The sequence below is a fragment of the Lissotriton helveticus genome, chromosome 7, assembly GCF_964261635.1.
Source record: "Lissotriton helveticus chromosome 7, aLisHel1.1, whole genome shotgun sequence".
Classification (NCBI taxonomy): Eukaryota; Metazoa; Chordata; class Amphibia; order Caudata; family Salamandridae; genus Lissotriton; species Lissotriton helveticus.
Window position 1 is genome coordinate 1840285321 of NC_136068.1, and position 21817 is coordinate 1840307137.

Consider the following 21817-nt stretch of genomic DNA (forward strand, 5'->3'; position numbering starts at 1 on the left):
ACAATGTTTTAGTTGAAAGATTCAACAAAACCATGAAATAAAGGATCGTAGGTCCCTGGAAAACTCAGAGGGAGATGGGGTGTCTTTTTGCCCTGCCTGCTTTTTGCTTACAGAAAAGTACCTCAGAAGGGAGAACGGTTCAGTCCCTTTGAACTTCTGTTTGGTCATCCTGTGAGGGGGCCATTGTGTCTAGTGAAGGAAGGCTAGGAGTGACCTCTCAAAGAGCCTAAACAAGACATTGTAGACTATGTACTTGGCGTTTGTTCAATGATGGCTGGGTACACAGAGAAAGCCTCCAAAAACCTTGAGGCCGGCCAAGAACTCCAGACGCTCTGATGTGACCAAAATGCTGCACTAGTGGAGTTCCAACCAGGGCAGAATGTGTGGCTCTCATGGCACTCCAGCATAAATTGAGTGTCTCTTACCCTGTCCTTGAAAGGAAAGGTGGTGTCACCTAGCCGGTTGACCTATCCACTAGCAGGAACCCTCACAGGGTCATTCATGTGAACCACCTAAAACCTTTCCATGATAAGGTTGATGTAGCAATCAGACCCCCCAGGATATAGCGGCATAGATTAGCAAATTTAGCGGCACAAAAATGGAAATTTAGCGGCACAAATATGGAAATTTAGCGGCAATTTTGCGGCATTTTATTTGGCCATTTTTCCTACAACAAACACAGATATCTTAGCTTTTTTTGTTATTTAACAACATGAAGCTATGTATATTTGGTTTATTTACAATGTAGATACTTTGTTTCCCTCGAAAAGCAAAAGACTGCCCGTCAGCAGCCCATGGCAGCATTACAGGCGTCCCGCGTTGCGTGGGGCAAGGCGGCGCTTTATAGCGCGGTGTCAGCGCCTTCCCAATGCAACAGCTGTGCCCAAAACCTCCAACCATTCTGTATCTAGTTTGCAGTGTATGACACACTTATGGGATAAATGTGTAAGATATTTACTGTCTGCATGGCTTCTTGTTAAAACGTGGTGCTTTCAAATGCAGAATACACAAGAGTTTGAGTCTCCTTTTGTTACTAGTTTCATATTCCCCCTGTCACACCTCGTACTTTGGTTGCCTGCCCAGTCTCTCCAAACTCTGATTTCTAGTGGAATTGGATTTTGTCGCAGAATCCAATGACCTACAATGTATGCAGCTTGGGTGTCAGCAAACTATTTTTCTATTTCCCGGTCGACGTAATATTCGGAGCCACAGATGAGCTGATTACCCGTTGCGAATGTAGTGTTCAGTAAGTGAGTAGGGGGGAGCTGTGGGTGGAGATGGGCCTCTGCTTTTCTGTGGGGGAGAAGGGTGGTCACTTTTAACTTCCGTCCGCTCTGAAATCTTCACTGGTTTTACATTTTGTTGTTACTCAAATCACAGTGGAGTGGATGCTAGACCATGTTATGGGAGGGCAGTGTACGAGAAGAAACCCAGAAATGGTGCGGCATTGAGGAAGGGGTTCGTATCCCAATGGAAAATGATTTTACCCATGGTGAAGAAAAATATAACATGCATAGCAGTGCTTAATTTGTTAAATAATAAGTGCCATGGCCCTGAACAGGAGGCCACTGCAGCTCGCAACACCCACTGCTAGCAAATACCACCATTATGGTCCCAGAAAGATTAAGTCAGGCCCGGTCCAAGGCGGTTTCCCTATTTAGTTTTGCTGCAAATTGCAAATGTTTGCATCATGCGAGTTCGAGGCAGCTAACGCACAGGGTGTGCAAGTTTCAGTTTAGCCACTAGATGGCGCAGGTTTGTCACGTACGAGGTTCACTTACTCTTTAGTGTAGGATCGTCGGCGATGCAAACTAAGGAAGGACGTTCAAAGAACAGCTCTTACGTTACATTTACGTTGCCTTTATCGGGGGGCTTAATGTAACTCTTGCACTTGTCCAAAAAAGGACGTGTTTCTGACAGTAAACCCGGCAATCATATTCATCCAGTTCGGTGCTGGCAAGTTTTTATTGTCCTTATGTGTGCCAGTCCCAGGTTTTTCTGTGAGCACATGTGTGACATTTCAGTGTCTTTAGCGTATTACTGACTGACACTTAATCAAAAGTACATGAATTCAGTTGTTTCCATGTAATCAGACCCCCCAGGATATAGCGCGATGGATTAGCGTTTGTAAAAATACCGCGATTTCTACAAAAGTGCCGATTTCGCGGGCATTTTTGTAAAAATCGCGGCATTTTTACAAAAGTGCCGATTTCGCGGCAAATCGCGAAATCGCGAAATCCTGGAGGGTCTGAGCAATGCTGATGGTCACTGATGAGGATCACAAAGAAGAGAGTGAACCTCTCCCTGACCTCCTCTCCTACAGTCCTAAAGATGGGTCAGTTGATGAAGTGGTCTTTTTAGACACCCTCTCTGCCCAACAGCAAGCTGACTGCAGGGAAGTCCTGGAGTAGTATGCTGAGCTCTATTCCATTACCCCAAGTCAGACTAACTGGTATACCCATGATGTGGACACTGGTGATAGTATGCCTGGTAAAAGGTAATATATACAGTCTGGACAAGTGAAGGAAAGCATCAGGGCAGAATTCAGCAAGATGCAGGAGTTAGGGATGATTGAGCCTTCTGAATGTTCCTGGGACATTCCAGTGGTCTTAGTCCCAAAACCTTAGTCAAAGGGTGATAAACCAGAGCTGAGGTTTTGTGTGGACTATAGAGGTCTCAAACATGCACACCCACCTCAAGTGCAGACAAACGTATTCACAGGTTAGGGACCAAATTTCTCAGTACGTTTGACTTAACAACAGAGGGACTGGCGGATTGGTCTGACCTCTGAAGCAAAAGAAAAATCTGCATACTTGGAACCCGGTTGGACAATACCGATTTACAGTAATGCCACTTGGACTAAAAAATGCCCCTGTGACCTTCCAAAGGTCATTGAACAAAACCTTTGCTGGATTGGGGTCTTTTAGTGCAGCACATCCTGATGATATTACTGTTTATAGCTCCACTTGTCATGATCATATGATCCACCTTTGAAAGGTCATTGAGGTTTTGCAAAGTTCAGGCTTCATTATCAAGGCAAGCAAGTGACAGATAGGGAAGGGCTCTGTTGTATACTTGGCCCACCTTGTAGGCGAAGGCCATGTTTAACCCTCTACGGCCCAAACCCCAGACAATTGTGGACCTGGTAGCTCCAACCACCCAGATTCATATCAGGAAATTCCTTGACTTGACTGGGTACTAAAGGTGGTTTGTGAAGGGGTATGGTACCGTTGTGACCCCCTTCACCAAATTGTCCTCCAAGAAAATGATAAAGAAGTTAAACTGGACAGTGAGCTGTCAAAAGGCTTTTGCAACTCTGAAGGAAGCAATGTGCTCAGCACCTATGTAAAGCTCAAGATTATTCCATGCAGTTCAAAGTGAAGACTGATGCCTCGTAACATGGGATAGGAGGTGTCCTGTTGCTTTCATTAACAGGAGGTTACTCCCCAGAGATCAGCTTGGAGTGCCAATGAGAGATAATACATTACTGTGGTTTTGGCCCTGAAGAAGTTGAGAACATACTTCCTTGTTCAAACTGACCACAAGTCTCTCAGATGGCTGGTGCAAGTAAAAAGTAAAACATCCAAACTGTTGAGGTGGTCAATATCCCTACAGTGTATGGACTGTTCAGTGGAGCACAGACCTGGGACTGACCAGGCCAATGCAGGCTTTTCCAGGTTTTTCCACTGAGATGATGAAGACTCTCTTGGGAAAGATTTGCGTCAGTCTTTTCATTTGGGTTTGTGTAGGAAAGTGCCCATTTTTGACATGGTTGTAGGAAGGTGGAACTTTCTCTCATAGATACCCCCACCTTGTGCCTGGTGTCAGTGTGATTTGACTGTAGTTCATCGGGATCCTGCTATTCAGGACCTCAGTGAATGTGCTCTCTCACATACTGGCATACCCGAGTACAACTGTAAGTCCCTAGTATATGGTACTAAGGTACCCAGGGTATTGGTACAACAAGGGTATCCCATGGGCCGCAGCTTGTATTATGCCACCCATGGTAAGGTAAGATAAATAATTTTATTTGTACATGGATAATTAAAACCTTAACAAAACAATTAGAACTTTACAAAAAATTAGCTTAAAATTCATTTTATACGACTTTCTAACATTTTAAAATGTAATTAATGTCAGTTTATGGCCATCATTGTGATTAAAGGTTCATGGCTTAAGGGCACCGTCTCGGAGACATTCGGTCTGGCTTTTATTAATCCGCAGTCAATGTGTCAAACTGTCTTTTTTCTACTAGTTCAAAAAAAATTGTGACCCGACAATTTAATTTTGTTTTGGTAGGGTTAAAGCTCAGTTTGACCGCATGTTCGAACACCATGTAGTTTAAACGATGGACGTAATAAATTGTACCTCAGGTTCTTTAATTTAGGGCAGATGCAGATTACATGAATGATATCTTTCTTGCAAGCTTTGCACAAGCGACAAAGTTGAGGGGAGTTTTTTCTTGCCCACGGCGGCAGATGAGGGGCAGCTGGAATTACACCAAGGCGTAATTTTTAAAACTTTTCTTTTGTCTTTAGATTCATTCCAATGTTAAGATACACAAATTTGTTTGGTAAGTACTTAGGTACATCCTAGATTGGATACTGGTGTGCCCTTATAAGTCCCTAGTATAAGGTACTTAGATACCCAGGGCATATGTGCACCAGGGGTCCCCCATGGGCTGAAGCATGTATTATGTCCCCCATGGGAGCTCATGCAAACTGTGTCTGCAGAGCTGCTATTGCAGCCTGCGTGAAAGGTTGCATGCACCCTTCACTTTAGATGTAAGGTTTACCTTACATCCCAGTCACTGCCCTTTAAACCGTTGTCACCCCTAATGTAGCCCCTTCAGTCCAAGGGCAGTGTACATGGTTCAAAGTGTGTGGGTGCCCCTGAACGAGCATAGGTACCCCTAAATCCCGAGACTCCATTCTCTGGGTGTTGTAAGTGTGGGGCAGCCATTTTAAGGTATGTTGTTGTTGTTGTTGTATAGCTTTATTTCGAAATATTTCATTTCATAAAAGCATTGCAATAAAAACAAGTACAGGATAAAAACAGTTATACAGTTAAAATCAAGAGAAGAAATCATTTAAAAGATAAAATATACAACAATGCTAAAAAACGTCCATCTAGGGAGAATCATACGGACACATACTTAATCAACCTTAGGGGATGGAATGGGACACAACAGTAGGTTAGTGGGCCGATGGATTATAAATTGGAGCCATTACTGGAGGATCATCATCCTTGCGGATCTTATCCTCCAGGCCCACCCCAAATATTTCGCCAAGCCACAAGCGAACAAGGGTTGGGGGTCTGATCTTAACAGATATAGTGCCTCCGCATATGATCGTGTGCCCAGCCTCAGACAAAGCGGTTTCAACCATCTACGGCGAGAACTAGTATATGCGGGACATACAAACATTAGATGGAAAATGGATTCAACACTGTTCGTACAGAAAGGGCAAGTTGATACAGTTTGCCAGGGGGGTTTCCAGTTTGCTGTCCATGATCCTAGGGGCAGAACACCAACCCTGAATTTAAAATACAGCGCCCTATCTGTTGGGTTAGAAATCACATCCAAATAACGTTCTCTATAGGGGCGGCCTTTAATCGACAAAAACTCCACCGCAGATCTACATAAGTTGGTTTGTTTAGCTCTCTCATTATCCACCCACGCCCAGAATAATTTCTTTAATAATTGTTTGGGTGGCGAAGATCTGTTGGCCCAGGCGTCCTCCAGACCGAGTTCGCAAAGCAGACGCTTTACTTCCGAGAGCCAACCGATCTTATACCAACCCGAGGTGGAGAGGAGCTCACGGAGAGCATCTGCATAACTCGAGAGTTCAGGAACATTCCATATACGGGCCCACAAGAGAAGGGGGCGTAACTTCGCCTGCTCAGCTATGGAACGTGTACCAGTGTCGAATAGGAGAGGGAGAGTTGGGGAGCTATGAGGAAGCCTCATTAAATCTTTGTGGAATTTGTTCTCAAGATGGAATAGAGTGTCAAATTTCTGAGTACCCCACAACTCCGCCCCATACAGTGCCGCACTCACAGCTTTTGCCCTATAAATGTCTAGTATCACCCCGATAGGCTTAAGGGAAGAGGCACGGTGTTCTTTTAATAGGGCGCCCGTGACCCTCCTATGAGCCAGAATGATCTTTTGATGGTGCGCCTTCCAGCTCATAGAGTCACAAAGGCGAATTCCTAAATAATCAAATTCCCTTACCCTTTCTAAGGGAACTGAGTCCAAAGATGGAGGGTGGACTGTCTTCCTAGGGGGGTTCAACACCAGGAACTTGGTTTTGCTAATGTTGATAACCAAGCCCCTGGTGGCACAGAAGCCCTGGAACCTAGTTAGCAGGGTTTGAAGGCCCACCGGGGATTTCGAAATCAGCAGGGTATCATCTGCAAACAGGAGTGTTGGTATCTTCCTGCCCGCCAGGGAAGGGGCGTCTGCTGGTAGCTGGAGCAGATGCTCCACCACTCCGTTTAGATATAGTGAAAACAGAGTGGGGGCTAGCACACACCCCTGGCGGACCCCCCTGTCTACAGAGATGCGAGGTGTTTTTTCGCCCTGCGCACCCCATCTGATTCGGGCAAAATTTTTCTCGTGGAATTTAATAATTAATGCCAGCAAGTAAACGGGCATACCCAGACCCTCAAGAACAGCCCACAATTGGTTGCGTGGGACTAGGTCAAAGGCAGTCCGCAGATCTATAAAGGCAAGATACAGACTGCCCTTGCCCAGTTTAACCACTTTCCAATACAGCATAAGGAAGCGGAATGTCTGCTCAATTGTGCCGGTACCAGATCTAAAGCCGGCCTGGAAGTCAGATAAAACCTGCGCTTCCTCAGCCCATTGGAGAATCCTCCCTAAAACCACCTTCCCTGCTACCTTCTGGGTGGAATCAAGCAGACTTATGGGTCGGTAGTTGGCAGGATCGTCCCTGCACCCTTTTTTGAAAATAGGGACAACTTCCGCGCCCCTCCAGGAATCCGGAAATCCACCACCCTCCAAGGCCTCATTTAGGAGTTTAGCAATGAATAGGCTCCACTCCTCTATGTTAATCCGTAGCAGGTCGCCAGGGACTCCATCTGGGCCCGCTGCCTTATTGGGCACGATACACCTAATTGCTACTTCTACCTCCTTGGGTGAAAAGGTAGAGTCAAGGTGTAAACTGTTATCCGGTATTATGTAGCTATCACCCCTACACTGGCCCCTAGTCCCCAGAGAATTTGAATAGAGTTTTGAAAAATGGGCCAGCCAAGCGTCCCCTGTGATGTTGCAAGTCAACAGTGAGTCGACTGGCCTATCCCTGCCTCTAAACAAGGCCCAGAAGGCCCTTGAGTCCTTCCTGGACCCAGCATCCATTAATTCACTCCAGAAATTAGTTTCGTGGGTAGCCCTTGCCACCTCTTGGGCTTTTCTGTATTCCTTCCTAGCAGAGGAAATCAAACCGGGATCTTTCAGGCCTACTGCTCGGATAAGGTTGCTTTTGGCCAGACGACAGGCAGGTGAGTACCATTGATCTCTGCCCCTTAATGCAGTTCTCCACTTAGCCCCACCCCTTCCCTGGGGAACTAGAAACAGGTTGCCAAGTAATGCGATGGTCTACGTGAAAGTTGATAGAACGGCTTCATTGGAGTCCAACGTACCCAAGGTGCCCTTGGCTTCCAACATTATGGTTCTTGCTTGGGCCATTCTTGATTCATCTAGAGCAACTTTGGCCCATTTCAACCGTCTCCCGCAGTTGGATGGAACAACTTCGTTAGATGATTTCCAGGTGGACCTGGGCGATGCTAGATTCCCTGCCTCCCATGGGAGAGCAAGTGATAAAACCAAGGGATTGTGATCACTGTCCGATGTTTGTTGGACCTCCATATCGAGAAAATGCTCCCACAAATTGTGGTTCAGCAATATATAATCTATTCTAGAGGTGTGGCCCACCCTGTTGTAGGTGTGCGCACCCCTTGTGTCTGATTTGGAACGGCCATTTGTGGCTCTTAGGGCATATTCCAAACAGAGAGAATTAATATCGATAGCATTCTGTGACCATTTTTTGATGGGGTCGAGAGCGAGCAAGGGGATACCTCTCTTGGCATCGTCCTCCCAGGTATCCAAAATGTCTTCACAGGCCAGCGGTTCGAAGCAACAATTAAAATCACCAGCCAAAACAACAAGCATTGAAAATGCAATAGGTCTCGCAATAGAAGAGTTTAACTTTTTTCGTTTTGCAAATGGATGAGTGGCGTTGCGTGGATGAGTGGCGTTGCGTGGATGAGTGGCGTTGCGTGGATGAGTGGCGTGTGAGAGTGGCGTTGCGTGTGAGAGTGGCGTTGCGTGTGAGAGTGGCGTTGCGTGTGAGAGTGGCGTTGCGTGTGTGAGTGACGTTGCGTGGGTGAGTGGGGTTGGAATGCAATAGGTTTCGCATTAGAAAAGTTGTAGTTATTGGTCTTGTAAATGACAATTTATTTATTTTTTCGTTGTTAAAATTGCTAAATTGATGGCTTTGTCATTTCCAATGCCAATAGTTATAACTTTTGCGAATGTGACACCTATAGCATTTGGAATGCAACATGTTTTGTATTTATGTGACTTATATGGCAGCTCTGGTCGTTATGCTACATCTCTAGATAGTTTTATCTTTCGCAAATGTGACACCTATTGTAACACAATATGTGTTGTGAGTGAGGGTGAGGGGTTGAGGGTGAATGAGGGTGAGGGGTTGAGGGTGAGTGAGGGTGAGGGGTTGAGGGTGAATGAGGGTGAGGGGTTGAGGGTGAGTGAGGGTGAGGGGTTGAGGGTGAGTGAGGGTGAGGGGTTGAGGGTGAGTGAGGGTGAGGGTGAGTGAGGGTGAGGGTGGGTGAGGGTGGGTGAGTGAGGGTGAGGGGTTGAGGGTGAGTGAGGGTGAGGGGTTGAGGGTGAGGGGTTGAGGGAGGGTGAGGGTGAGGGTGAGTGAGGGTGAGGGGTTGAGGGTGAGGGTGAGGGTGAGTGAGGGTGAGTGAGGGTGAGTGAGGGTGAGTGAGGGTGAGTGAGTGAGGGTGAGTGAGGGTGAGTGAGGGTGAGTGAGGGTGAGTGAGGGTGAGTGAGGGTGAGTGAGGGTGAGTGAGGGTGAGTGAGGGTGAGTGAGGGTGAGCTTCGAATCCAACCTGGCCAAGCTGTGTTTGAGAATAAATGGGCAGCCAACCTAAAGCAACAGAGGACCTCTCTATTTATTGATCAAATACTTTGTGAAAGCCAAAGAAGGCAACTTCATATCAAGGGAACTACATCAAGTCTTTATGAATTCCCAAACGTAAACTAATGTGATAACATTAATGCGATGTGCAATGTTTAGTCATTGGTAAGCTAACATTTCTGAAAAAAGGACATCTTTTTAAAATTTATTTGTATTGACAATTAGAAGATAGGATCAATCTACATACTCTTTTAAGATACAGGTTAACATATGTTCGCCCTGCATGGGCAACGCATTCACAACTACTACAATTATAATTTGGCAAGGTTAGGTATATCAGGTACACAGAACATTGTTGTACCCCAGCACATCTTTAATTGCCATGACCAATGCCCGGTTTCAGTAGTTATCGAAGGATATGTACGAGCAACAGATATATGGCGAATTTGTGTTTTGCAATTTGTTGTTCAGCATGCCAAATATGTTATACACTTATAAAATTTCAATTAAATGAATTCGATTTTATATGCTTTCTAAGCAATGTTTTGAGGTTTAGTTTAGTATTTATTAACTCACAATTGGGAAAGCTTTCAAAGTAGAGATTAACATTAAAAAGTGACATTGTGATCAATTTACCACATTTTTTAACAAGTAAAAAATAGAGCACTGCTCTGTAGCTCATTATTTATAACAAGCAAAATAAATATGTCTGCTTTGTGACTAATGCAAGACGTTTATAGCGCATGAGGGTGATAAGCTATATTCACGGCAGGGTGTGCTCTGCTCGTGCATGATCTGCCTCCGCTTGTGCCAAGGGTACAAACGCACCAAGAAAGACACTTCCGCCACACAACTGTCATAATAGCTAGTTTTTTGTCTAGGTGTGAATTGTGAAGCAGTGACCCAGTGGAAGAGTCAATAGCCGGGGGTGGAGATAGGGGCTCCACTCAAGGGGGGGGGAGGGGTCTGTGACTAGGAGGGAAGATCCTCTTCTCAATGCAAATTTCTACGTAACTTCTTTTCGATGAAGGCTGCTCGAGGGGCTGTGTCTGTAGAAGTAAAATGCTCCTATTAATGTAGCTTGCTCTACAACTTCTTTTAGGTGGGGTCGCACAGAGGGACATGCGACTACAGCATCAAGAGGGTCTCAAGATTGAAACCATTGCTGATGTTTAACTGTATCGAATATGTTTAAAAATCAATTGAAGCAGCCTAAAGGGGAGAAAGGAGGGGTGAGTGTAAGGGAGGGGGCGGAGCGGGGAGAGCGAGAGCGGCATGTGGGTGTGAAGAAGCCGGGCCGGGCAGGGGAGGGGGCGGAGCGGGGAGAGCGAGAGCGGCATGTGGGTGTGAAGAAGCCGGGCCTTTGAAGTGAAGCTAAGCTTCACTTCAAAGGTGTCGGAGGAATGCGGGCGGCTGTGCACGCGCTTTTAAGCTCAATGCACATGCGCATTGAGCTTAAAAGTCACGGGCACTGCAAGGAATCGCCACGATTCCTTGCTTCTTAGTTAAAGCTTGTATAAGCCGCAATAGGCTCGCAAGCTCGATGCGCATGCGCATCGACAGGCGAGACCTAATAAAGGAATCAATATCGCAACCCCGAAGCTCTTCTTCAACTCCAGTGGAGGATAGTGGAGAAGAGTTCCCCCCCCGACCCCCCCTAAAATACAGGTTAAACAATTCCATAATCCTACCCCCCGGACACCGAATGGTAAGTCTCAGGAGATCTGGCGATTGGGTATTTATGTGTTTTATGGTAAGCCCCAGAGAGATACTGACCCAAACAAGAAGGCCACCAGAAGGGCGGCCTTTGCTGCCTTTAGACTTGGTGGCCGGCACGTGGTACGTCGCAAAACCAACCCTGTGCACGGGCTCCAGACACCAGGTTTCTTGTAGGAGGCAGATCCCAAAAGGCTCCACAAAGGAATTCCAGTCAGGTTTATTTAGATTACGCACAAGCCCTGCCACGTTCCAACTTAGAATCTTAAGCGAGGAACTGCCTACCGAGCTTTTACAAGGTTGGGCGGCAGTAGCTGGGTAAGCAACATGGATACCGTCAAGCCGGGGATGCTGAGGATGAGCCACAGTTGTCAGCGAGTCCCGGGCTAACAAGATCGCTGCTGAGGAAGTACTGGCATTGTCATCGGGCAGGGGAGAGTACAGCAAACCCTGAACAGGGGTGGCCTGGGGCATAACCTGGATCAGGGGAACAATGCTCCCCATGTCCAAGGTAGTCAACAGTAGTGAAGACTCAGCCTCCACCTGCGAGGTATTAGGTCTGAGTAATGGTACCGGTGCAGGGGATGTTACAAGTCAATCCACATCTTCAAGGCTGGCAAACCTATTAAAGGTTGTAATACCAGGCCAGCCACTAGTTGGATTGTGCTCCTTAGGGGCAAACCCCCAGCTGAACTGCTGGGGAACCAAGGTCCAATTACCCCCCTGAGGGTGGACAATCCGGGGTGGATAGAAGAATGACAAAGGCCTCGGGGCAATAGAAGAGCCCCCATTCTGGCTCACCCAGGAGCAGATGTGGTTGGCCGTAAAAACATCATCAAAAGTTACGACTATGCAGTCCCCTGGGATTGATTTCCTAGTTGTTCCCACCCACGGGACTCTGCGAACCATTGTAACTCTGCTCCTCCTACCATTAGTGATGGGTCTATAGGTATTGAGCCAATGCATAACTTTATTATGGAGGGATTGCTGGTGTTCATAAAAGCCATTCTCTATTTCCGGCACACCCGTCAATACTGCCACATAATCGTTGGCTTCAGGTGGAAGATCGATATATCCCCCTCTGAAGTTGCTCTTAAAACTAGGACCCCCCAAAGAACGGGTGTTAAATTTGTTTTGGGAGGTATGAGCAGAACGAGAACTAGACCTAGTGGGATTCTGCGTTCTCGTGTCGGCCGGGTTGACACGAATATGTGGTTGAGTGGTAGGGGCGCTTGAGGTGTTTGCCCTGGGCTGGCGAGCCGGGATTGCAATGTCAACTCTCTTGGTCCGTGGTTTGGGGATGGGCTGGGTGGAACAAGGCACGGTAGGATTAGGCTGCAAACCTGGGATGACCGTGGGGGGGGGGGGGTAGCAGCCTGGGCAACTCTATTGTTGTCTATCAGACCCTGGTGTTCAAGGCCTCTCAGGCCAAGAGTGGCCAAAGCAATGATGCTTTTCTCCATCTCTAGGAGGTTGTTCTCTATTCGAGAGAGCCTTAAATCCAGGGGCGACAGTAGGCTTTTTAGGGTGTCCCAAACCACTCCTATAAATTCTCTATCCCTCCCTTCTTGGTCATTTGGGGCAGAGTCTAATCTCCTGCTTGGTGAAAAACTACCAGATGCCACAGAAGCAATCCCCTCGTTGTTAGCGCACCAAGAGGCCTGTGGGGCGGTGAAAGGCGTCCCTGTACTGCCATCAGCTGTTGTGCTAGCAAAAATAGACAAATTACCACCCCTATTTAAGATCTTTTTGTGTGGGGAGGATATGCTGGGTGAGCGTTTTCTTTTATTTGGGTTGGCAGGGATGCTGTCTAGTCCTCCATAGGTAGTGCTGGCAAAAGAAGAATCTGGCGAGTTTAGAATTGAGGTAGGGGCAACAGGAAGACTACCCACAACAGTTAATTGACCCTCGGGCAAAACAGATGGGCACAAAGGTATAAGGGGGGTAGGTGAAGCTGGGATGTTATGAACATCAACCTTAATTTGAGCTCCCTCTATATTATGAGCACGAGTAGGAGTAACAGCAGATGCAATATGCCCAAGGGAAGATTTCTTATGGGTAGCAAAATCGAGTGACAGCTTTCTAGCAGCTTCTAGGTCAAGAGACACTCTAGTTTGCAATTTGGTGGTTTCTTGGTCTATGGCAATGTTCGTTCGTGTAATAAAGTCATCCATAGGTCCATTCGGGGCCGGCCCCCCCTTGGCCGCCCTGTTGCGAGTTACACGAGTACACATGTAGGCTAACAGTGACTAGCAACCAGGACCACGCTAAAGAACAGCCACAGATACCAACAACAACCAGATGGCGGGAAAAGGGTGACAGAGGAGTGGCCCAGACCAGACCACTCAGACCTCGAACGGCCCGGTCTTTGCCCTGTCTTCGCCCGGGCTGCGTCCCGCGCTGCGGGAGTGTAGTGATGTTAAGTAAGGGGTGAAAAAGGGCGAGGGGCGGGCCAGCAGGGAGAGCGGACCGGAAGCTCTCCGTCGGTCTCGCAGGGACTTCTGGGAAATGAAGTCCCTGCACGCTCGCAGCCCCGCTGGTTCCTCGCGCCCCTTACCGCCTGAGTCCTGGGTCCTGATGTGCTCCTCCCTGATGCGTCCACCACCAGTGTCCACCAACGCAGCGGCACCCGCGGAGCGGGTGCGGCAAGGAGTGGGCTTCCAAACTCGTGCGCTGCTGCAAAGTGCGCTGGTGCACTACGAAGCCTCGTCGCTGGAGCCTGGAACCGCCGTTCTAAAAGTAAGTGTCCCGCAGGTTGGGGAGACAAGACCACTATTTGAAACCCTTGATGGGCGGGGGGCGGGCCAGCAGGGAGAGCGGACCGGAAGCTCTCCGTCGGTCTCGCAGGGACTTCTGGGAAATGAAGTCCCTGCACGCTCACAGCCCCGCTGGTTCCTCGCGCCCCTTACCGCCTGAGTCCTGGGTCCTGATGTGCTCCTCCCTGATGCGTCCACCACCAGTGTCCACCAACGCAGCGGCACCCGCGGAGCGGGTGCGGCAAGGAGTGGGCTTCCAAACTCGTGCGCTGCTGCAAAGTGCGCTGGTGCACTACGAAGCCTCGTCGCTGGAGCCTGGAACCGCCGTTCTAAAATTAAGTGTGGACACTGGCAAGTTGAGAAGTCCAGCTACACATGATGGCTACCCTTTGGTATCAAACATGATGGAATCATGCAACTACACCGATTCCAGTGTTAGTTGCATGCATGATACCAAGTACTGGTGGGCTCCTTAGAGGACCCCCAATACCTTCCTGTGTAGCCTTACAATGTTTGTCTGCCAGCCTGGTTTGCTGCCGGCCTCGGTCATTGTTCTGACCCCTGCTGATGAGCCTAACTCGGGCAGGAGAAGCTGAAAATAGGATTTCCTTAGAAGGAGAGGTATGATCACCTCTTCTTTAGAATTAGGTAGGGTAGGGGCTCTTCCAAGAGCCACCAGACTCCTTTGGAGGGCACATTTGATGCCCTCCTTGCATAAACCAGTTTTGCCCAGTCCAGGAGCCTATGGCTCCCACGCTGGTGCGAAACCACACAAGGGACAGGAGGGTGTCCAGCTCCTCCCTAGGGAGGTGCCCAGAGCTCCTCCAGGAGGCCACTTGATTCTGCCTTCCTGAATCTTGGCCCCTAGGAGCATCTTACTGCCTGAGCCAGCTAAGTAGCATCCCGGACCTCCCCCCCCCGATAGGTGGGTCACCACAGAAGAGGTCCTTCCCCTCTTTAGTGTTACTTAACGGCTCCCCTGAGGGTAGGCCCTTAGATTCATGAAGACAACAACTTCAAGTTTTGACTGCATGTTATCTGAAGACTTTTTAAAGACTCTTGTGCTGGCGGATACAGAAATTCTGGGCCAGGGCAGGACTGCTCCCAGTAGGAATATTCCTGCTGCATCTTCATCCCTGTGCTCCTTCAATTTCTGCAATTTTAAGGCCCTGCATCCTCCGAGTCACCAAGGACTCAGCCTCCATCCAAGCCTGAAGGAATCTCCCTTGAAGTGTAGGTGTCACTTCCCTGCATCCGCCGGCACCTCTACTTCGAAAACCGGTTTGCTAATCCTGTTGTCCAAAGGACATTGCTGGGCTCTGCAAAACAAGTGGTGGTTTGTCGGTTCTCTAGAGGCTTGACCACTCTTTCCTGCAATTTGAGTGACTGTAATCCCTCTCCAACCGATGTGAACCGCCTTCCTGTTTGCTATTGCCAGGGCTTGTAGGCTCTCTACATCAAAGATTTTCAAGTTCAAAGCAGCCGCCGCCTCCAGTATTACACAGCTTCAAGAGTGTTGTCCTGCCTGTATCCCTTGCACTATGGGCCTTCATCTCCAGGGTGCCGCTGAGGCTTCCCTGCCACTCCCTTTGCCTGCTGCCAGAGGGTTCTCAAATGGGCTCCGTTGATTCCTGCTGGCTCTTCTCTGTGCTGAGGGCTGGCTCTGACTTACCCCTGCTGGGTTACTCTCCCAAATCTTGCTGGTCTGCAAGAAAGCCTCTTCTTCTGCAAACTGTTGTTTGCGCTTGCCAAGGCTTGTTTGTGGTCCTGCCGGCCACTGATCTTCCTGCGCTAGTTGACCGGCTTGGGACAGCTTGTGGATGGTTCCTGGGCTTCACCAATCTCGCCTGGTCTCCACAGCTGCTGCTTCATCCTCATGGTGCTACAGCAAGAACTTCTGACGAGGGCTGATATTGTGCTTCTGGCCTTCTGGTCACCTCCAGGTGGTTTGGGCTCTGTCCCCTATGTTTCCACATTTTTCTCATCTGGAATCCACAGCCTGGTTCCACCGGCCTGGTCGACAAGACTCTGTAGCTGATCTTCCATGATTCTCCTTTGGTGTCAACTATCGGTTCTGACACTATTCCACCCTTTTTACACCCGGGTTCCCTGATGCAAGTATCCGGATCTTATTGGTATCCAAGCGTGGGGTGACTCTCCAACCTTCCTTAATCCAAGTAGTTCCTTCGGGGTCCTTTTGGAGGGGTTCTCCAATGACTAATGTGACTTACCGTGTGTTATCCTATGGACATCTGACCCGCTGTCCAATGTCCTGTTTAGGGCAGTGAGACTGGTGTGGCCGTTGACCTAGAGGGGGGCACTGACTGGAAGGGGGTGCTGTGTTCAGCATAACTTAAGATTTAAAAGCACCTGCTGCAAAGTTCCTTGTGCATCCAGCTTTCAGGCAGCAATAGAAATATCAAGTTAACTCTTGCGATTAATGTTCCTGCGAGAGAGAGAGAGGGAGTTATTGAAGTTTTAAATAGTGGGAGCTTTGATTGCCATAAAGTTGCGCAGAGGGTTAATATGCCTCCTACGAAGGACAGATGTGAATTTTATGTGGATAGCTGAGTGGATTAGTAAAACCAGCCTTTATAAGAACTTTAAAATAAACTAAATGTATGTGAGAGAAGGGCTATGAAGAGATGAGGGGGATTTTGCCATGTGGTAGTGAGGAAATTCGAGGAGGAGGTCATGGGGAGGGGTGCAACAAATGATTGTCCCACAGCGCGCCACCAGTTCTAAAGCCGGCCCTGAGGCCACCCTTTACCTGAGGGAGGCATGATGCACTAATAGGCCAGTCCCACCCCTAGGGTGAGCTGCTTGATATCCACCCCAAAGACCCAATGTCTAAAAGCACAACTCCACACGAACGCCACAGCCCAAGGAGAAGTGGCCCTATAAGGGCATCCACTGAGGTGACCTGTTGGTGCTGCCTTGGACTTTACCCCATACTTACCTTAACTCCAGAAGATTGGTCCTGTAAGTGGCTGCTAAGGACCCATATGTAGTATATGTGTTTTTCGTACAACAGCAAGGAGCAGAGAGATCTAGGCGGGCACAAGTGGTGTGCCTTCTGAAGAATGTGTGACTACGAAGGACACCACCCTCCCTTGAGCTATTCTCTGGTATCCCCTAAAGCATAGGGTTAATGACTGAATCAGGCAATTAGAATCCCAGGTATGGCTCACTTGAGTTAACGCATAGGTGTTCTTTCTCACAGTAGCATTTAAAATATCTGTGGACAACTGTGTTTTTCTGATAGGGATCCAATAGCCCTGATGAATGCCCCAGACCTCGTAGGCTAGTTATTGAGGGCAGAAACATGTAGAGTCATTATACTCTATGGATTCTATCACTTGATTTGTTTTTAGTGTACCTAGGGTCCTCACTAATAAAGGTGATAACAGAGGAACCTGGAGGTATTTTTATATCCAACTGCATCCGACTTTGTCCTGTAAGTTTTATGTAGGAACTCCCTCCTACCGCCAAGTCTTCGTGGAGGTTTAGTCCACCCTGGTAGTACCTTCCTACCAGGGTGGGGATGAGATGTTGATGATGAAGCCTGACACTATAATGTGTGTAAGGCATCCTCTTCCATTAAGGATGGCCTCCCTGGTTTTAAGGATGTTACGTGACCTGTAGTAGTTAGCATCCAAACCCATTCCTGGGTTCACACTCGTCGTTTTCGATCGACAACCCACTCTTGTTGTGGTTAGTTTAGGAAACATCCAGAACAATGAGGCTGAGCCACTAGGTCCGGAAGCCCTCAAGCCTAACCACGCTTGCCCGAACAATGACTTTGACTTAACCACACACATGTGTGGTTAAGGCAAATGCGCTGTTCGGAATGGGCGGGGGAAAGAGGAGCGTCGGGAAGCAGACACAGAAAGATAAGTGGGTCTGGGGGGGTTTGTGGTAGTTTTATGGGGTGGTGGGGGTTTTAGATAGTTTTGAGGGATGGTGGGGGTTCGGGGTAGTTTTATGGGGTGATGAGGGTTTGTGGTAGTTTTAGGTGATAGTGGGGGTTCGAGATTGTTTTTAGGGGTGGAAGTATGGGGTCGTTTTTAGGGGTGGGGGAGTTCAGGGTAGTTTTATGGGGTGGTGGGAGTTACAGGATCTTTTTTAGCGGTGGGGGTTCTGGATAGTTTTATGGGGTGGTGGGGGTTTGGGGTTGTTTTCAGCAGTGGGGGATCGGGTATTTTTTAGGGGTGGGGTTCAGGTAGTTTTTAGGGGTGGTGGGGGTTCAGGGTAGTTTTCAGATTGGGGGATCGGGGCTTGTATTCACTGGTGGAGGGGGTTTCGGGTATTTTTTTAGGAGTTGTTTTTAGGATTCATGGAGGGGAGTGTGGTAGTTTTTAGGGATTAGGTGATGGTGGGGTGGATTTAGGGGTCAGGGGGAGAGAGAGGGGGTGGTAACCTTAGCCACACATACCCCTTTGCCATGCATGCCTTTACCACGAAAAACCATGGTAATGGCATGTGTGGTAAAGTAATGTGTGGTTAAGACGCATTGTTGTACAGACCGCGTTGTTAAGGTATGCGGGGTTGAGGAACTCGTTCTGATATACAACTGGTTAGTTTGTATATGTGTTTTTCCCCACAGAATAACATTATCGGATTAGAGACAAAACAAGTGTATTTACCTCTTTTCTTCAACTCTGCTATTCTAAAAAGTACTTAGCCAATAATGAAGTTCTTGGTGTAAAAAGTTATAGAAAAATATGTTTGTTTTTCTATATTGTGATGGATCTCCTTATTGAGTGTGTGCGCATCATTTATTGAGTGTGTGTATGCAACAAATGTCTAACACTGCTCCTTGATAAGCCTAAGGCTGCTCGACCATTCTACCAGAAAAAGAGCACCTTGGAATTTTTCAGGCAAGCCCTATCCACTCGAAAGGGATGTCTGGACTCTACACAATATACCTCTATTTGGTATATTATACGAGCCAGCTTTTTACCCCTCCCAAAGAGTACTCATAGTAAATTACTGAGTGGGAGACCACCCTGCCATACTTGTGTACTTGGGGAGGGAGGGGGCTCAATGCACGAGAAAGTCTACTTCTGTCCCGTCATGCTAAAATCTAATGTAAAGATTTTGGTTTTGATACACATAAAGCTACAATTTAGACTAAAATATGCATAGCCAAATACACATTATAAACAAATTGTAAGCCACTTTGGAGAGATTTATTACAACACTAAGGCATCCCAATGTAAGTTTGGGTTGGTACACCTAAAGTATTTAATGTGTCACCTGGATATCTGTCGGTAAACCTGCGAATATTTGCAGGTCATTTATATGGAAGTTTTCAGTGTTCTTTTAATTGGGCTCTAGCTGCAGTTTTTAAATGCACCTAGGGAGTAGTAATATTTTAATACAGATTCCTCAGATGCTGTTTGTTGTATTTGTATTATAGTAGTGCAGTAGTAGGCATATAATTATATATTGGAGCAATGAGTTATGCGATCTAGAGAAGCATGAACCAAGAGTCCAAGAGACCAAGTACCATCATAGGATCAAAGAATTCAGAGATGGCTTGAGGTATACTTGTGGAGTGCAGTGGGCCTTAAACTGCACTATAAGTGAATTCTGACAGTGCTTCCTGGCCTGCAATTGAGGTGTGTAGCTGGATCCAGCTTCACTGTTATCAAGGCAGCGTCCTCTGTCTTTGGATCGGCCAATGAGTGTGTCACATATGTTCTTTAGGTCTCGCCTGAGCCAGCGCATGCGCTGCCAGACATTTAGTAACTGGGCTTTTAAAAGTGCTACCACACACTTTTGCTGCCTAGCGCTTGTGGTTACGCGCATGTGCACGCGTGCAGCCACCAACTTTCAGCGCCCGATCATGCGCCATCTGGATTTCCTCTTGCTTGTCCACCCCTCGCCTACCACAGAGCGTGTCTCGCGGCCACGCGTCTTCTTTTATTTCCTTTTCACGCGTCTTGTTTTAAATGACACCCTGATCTGCGGAGGCGCGCTTCTCCCCAGCAGTGCTTTATAACACTGTGCTCTCTGCAGGGCTTTCTTTTAATCTCTCTAAGAAACATTTCTTCCTCGGGTATATGGCTACTTGAAGCAAAAGCTTCCAGCGTCTACGTGACCCCCTCCCATCACCAGCATGGTGTTCAAGATGCTCTTGCACTACTTCCACACATGCGGCGGACCCCTTTTTCAACTAGCAGATTGCTAACCGATTCAGGACCTGGACTTCTCCAATCTCATCAGATGCCGAGCCCGTTCACAGGATTTCTACTTATCGCTAATGCTAATCTCGTGGAAGCCTTCTCCAAGGTTAATCCCTGCACTGCATCTGCTGAATTAGTCTGCGGTAGCCAGCAGCGTCTAACAGTTGGTCATCCAAAGATGATTTCATTTTCCCTGTAGCTGAATAGCAGACACCACTCAAGGACCCAAAAACAGACATTCCAGCTAAAACACTGAAAAGATATTCCATGTTTACATACTATTCACAATGCATAAACAAATGTAAATCATCAGTATGACGACTAGCTGTTTCTGGCGCATTTTGGCAGATGAAGGGGGAACACACTAAAACATAAAAAATGTAAACAAATATGCACACCGTGCCAAACTACAAATAACTGGATTTTCACAAATTTTAGTTGAAAAATTAAACACCCACAGAGGGCAAACAGCATTTTGCCTTTCGGAAGTTGGTAAAACTACATGAAGTTGAGTGATAGTAACACCTCTTACATACCTCCAATGTTTTCCTCAAGAGCCAACATACTAGTTAAATGCATTCATCCATTCATCCTCACCGACATCATTACCCTTTCACCCTTCCATGTCCACGCTCATTCCCATCACCCATCCACCCCTTCGCATTCTCATCTACCATGTCTTCTCATTAAAGTGTAGGATGCTCATTCCCAAACAGGTACCGTTTTAGCGCATGTATCTTCTCTCACACAGAATGTTGATATTTTAGGACTTTATTTATCTGTTCGTTCAGCCTTCCCTCCTCACTGATTTAGACTTCTCTATTCACACAGGCATTCACCGATTAATAAACAAAGACATTCACTCATGCCAAAGCCGACATCTCTGTTTTGTCAGAGCTTAGTTCCTTTAGCCAATCGAAGAAAAATAACACATTCACATAATGTTTGCGTGACCCCAAAAAATATGTATGCAGATTTTCATTTGGTATACATACCGACTGTGTCAGATTTAACAGATTTAACAGATGCACGACGATGCACAAAAGGTGCTGCCGCCGTTTTTTCTAGGGTGGGATACTTTTAGACAGCAGAAAGTTCTAGAAGACCCACCAATAATTTGCCTTGGAACTGAATTACGCAACGGCTTCTCAACGGTGTGTATTTTAAACATTAAATACGGTTTAAAAACAGAATAGCAAGCTCGCTTCTAATCAACACATTTTCAGTTTCCCTTTTAATAATTGTGAAATGTCATGTTTGGTGAAGTGGGCAGCACTGAATATTTGACACTTCTCACAGAAACGTGTCAATATTAGTCACTTTGAGACTGCGTGCTCCGACGTTCATTGGGTGGGCACAGCTCAGAAAAAACAAGCATTGGCACAGCCAATAGGTCTCGCTTTTGGGCCCTTATAAGTGTTTAGCCATGCAACGGTTGGTGTTGTTGCACCAAAGATATTGTGCTGCATAACTAAATACTCATAAGGTAACAAAAGCGAGACCTATTCGCTATGCCAATGCTTCTTTTTTTGTTCCACAGCAGTCACTAGGTTTTATGGGGCTCTCTCATTCACGAAGCAGAGAAGGGGTATCCTAAAAGCCAAAGGCAGTGATAGTTAAGAGTGCAAGGTGCAGTAAAGGCTCCAGTCTTTGTAATAAAAAAAGTACTCATTGCAGCATGCATGAATGCTGAGGTCTGTTGTTGCTTATGTGTATTCTGCACACCATGAAAACATTTAAGATGTACAACTTGTACAATAGAGTTCATAAGATGCAACAGATAAACGTACACATGTTCATTCATAGTAGATCCATTGACCCAGGTCCATCGTCTTCCTACGGGTGTGTTGAAAAGTCCAATCCAAGCCTGGTTCAGCAATCTGGCTGTCAGATAATCCTGGACACAATAAACAGAAATATAAATTAGGTACAAGCCGCACATTTACCTTTCCCTGCTCATAGACACAGC

At 47.1% G+C, this 21817-nt stretch overlaps 1 protein-coding gene across 1 annotated transcript in view; it reads right to left on the reverse strand.

Moving 5' to 3' along the window:
* Window positions 1-21817, reverse strand: part of LOC144769738 (killer cell lectin-like receptor subfamily B member 1A) — a 188082-nt gene that overhangs the window by 77115 nt on the left and 89150 nt on the right. Inside the window, exon 3 of the mRNA XM_078653918.1 lies at window positions 21639-21745. Within this exon, the coding sequence (XP_078510044.1) occupies window positions 21639-21745 (107 nt within the window). The remainder of the gene's footprint in view (window positions 1-21638; window positions 21746-21817) is intronic.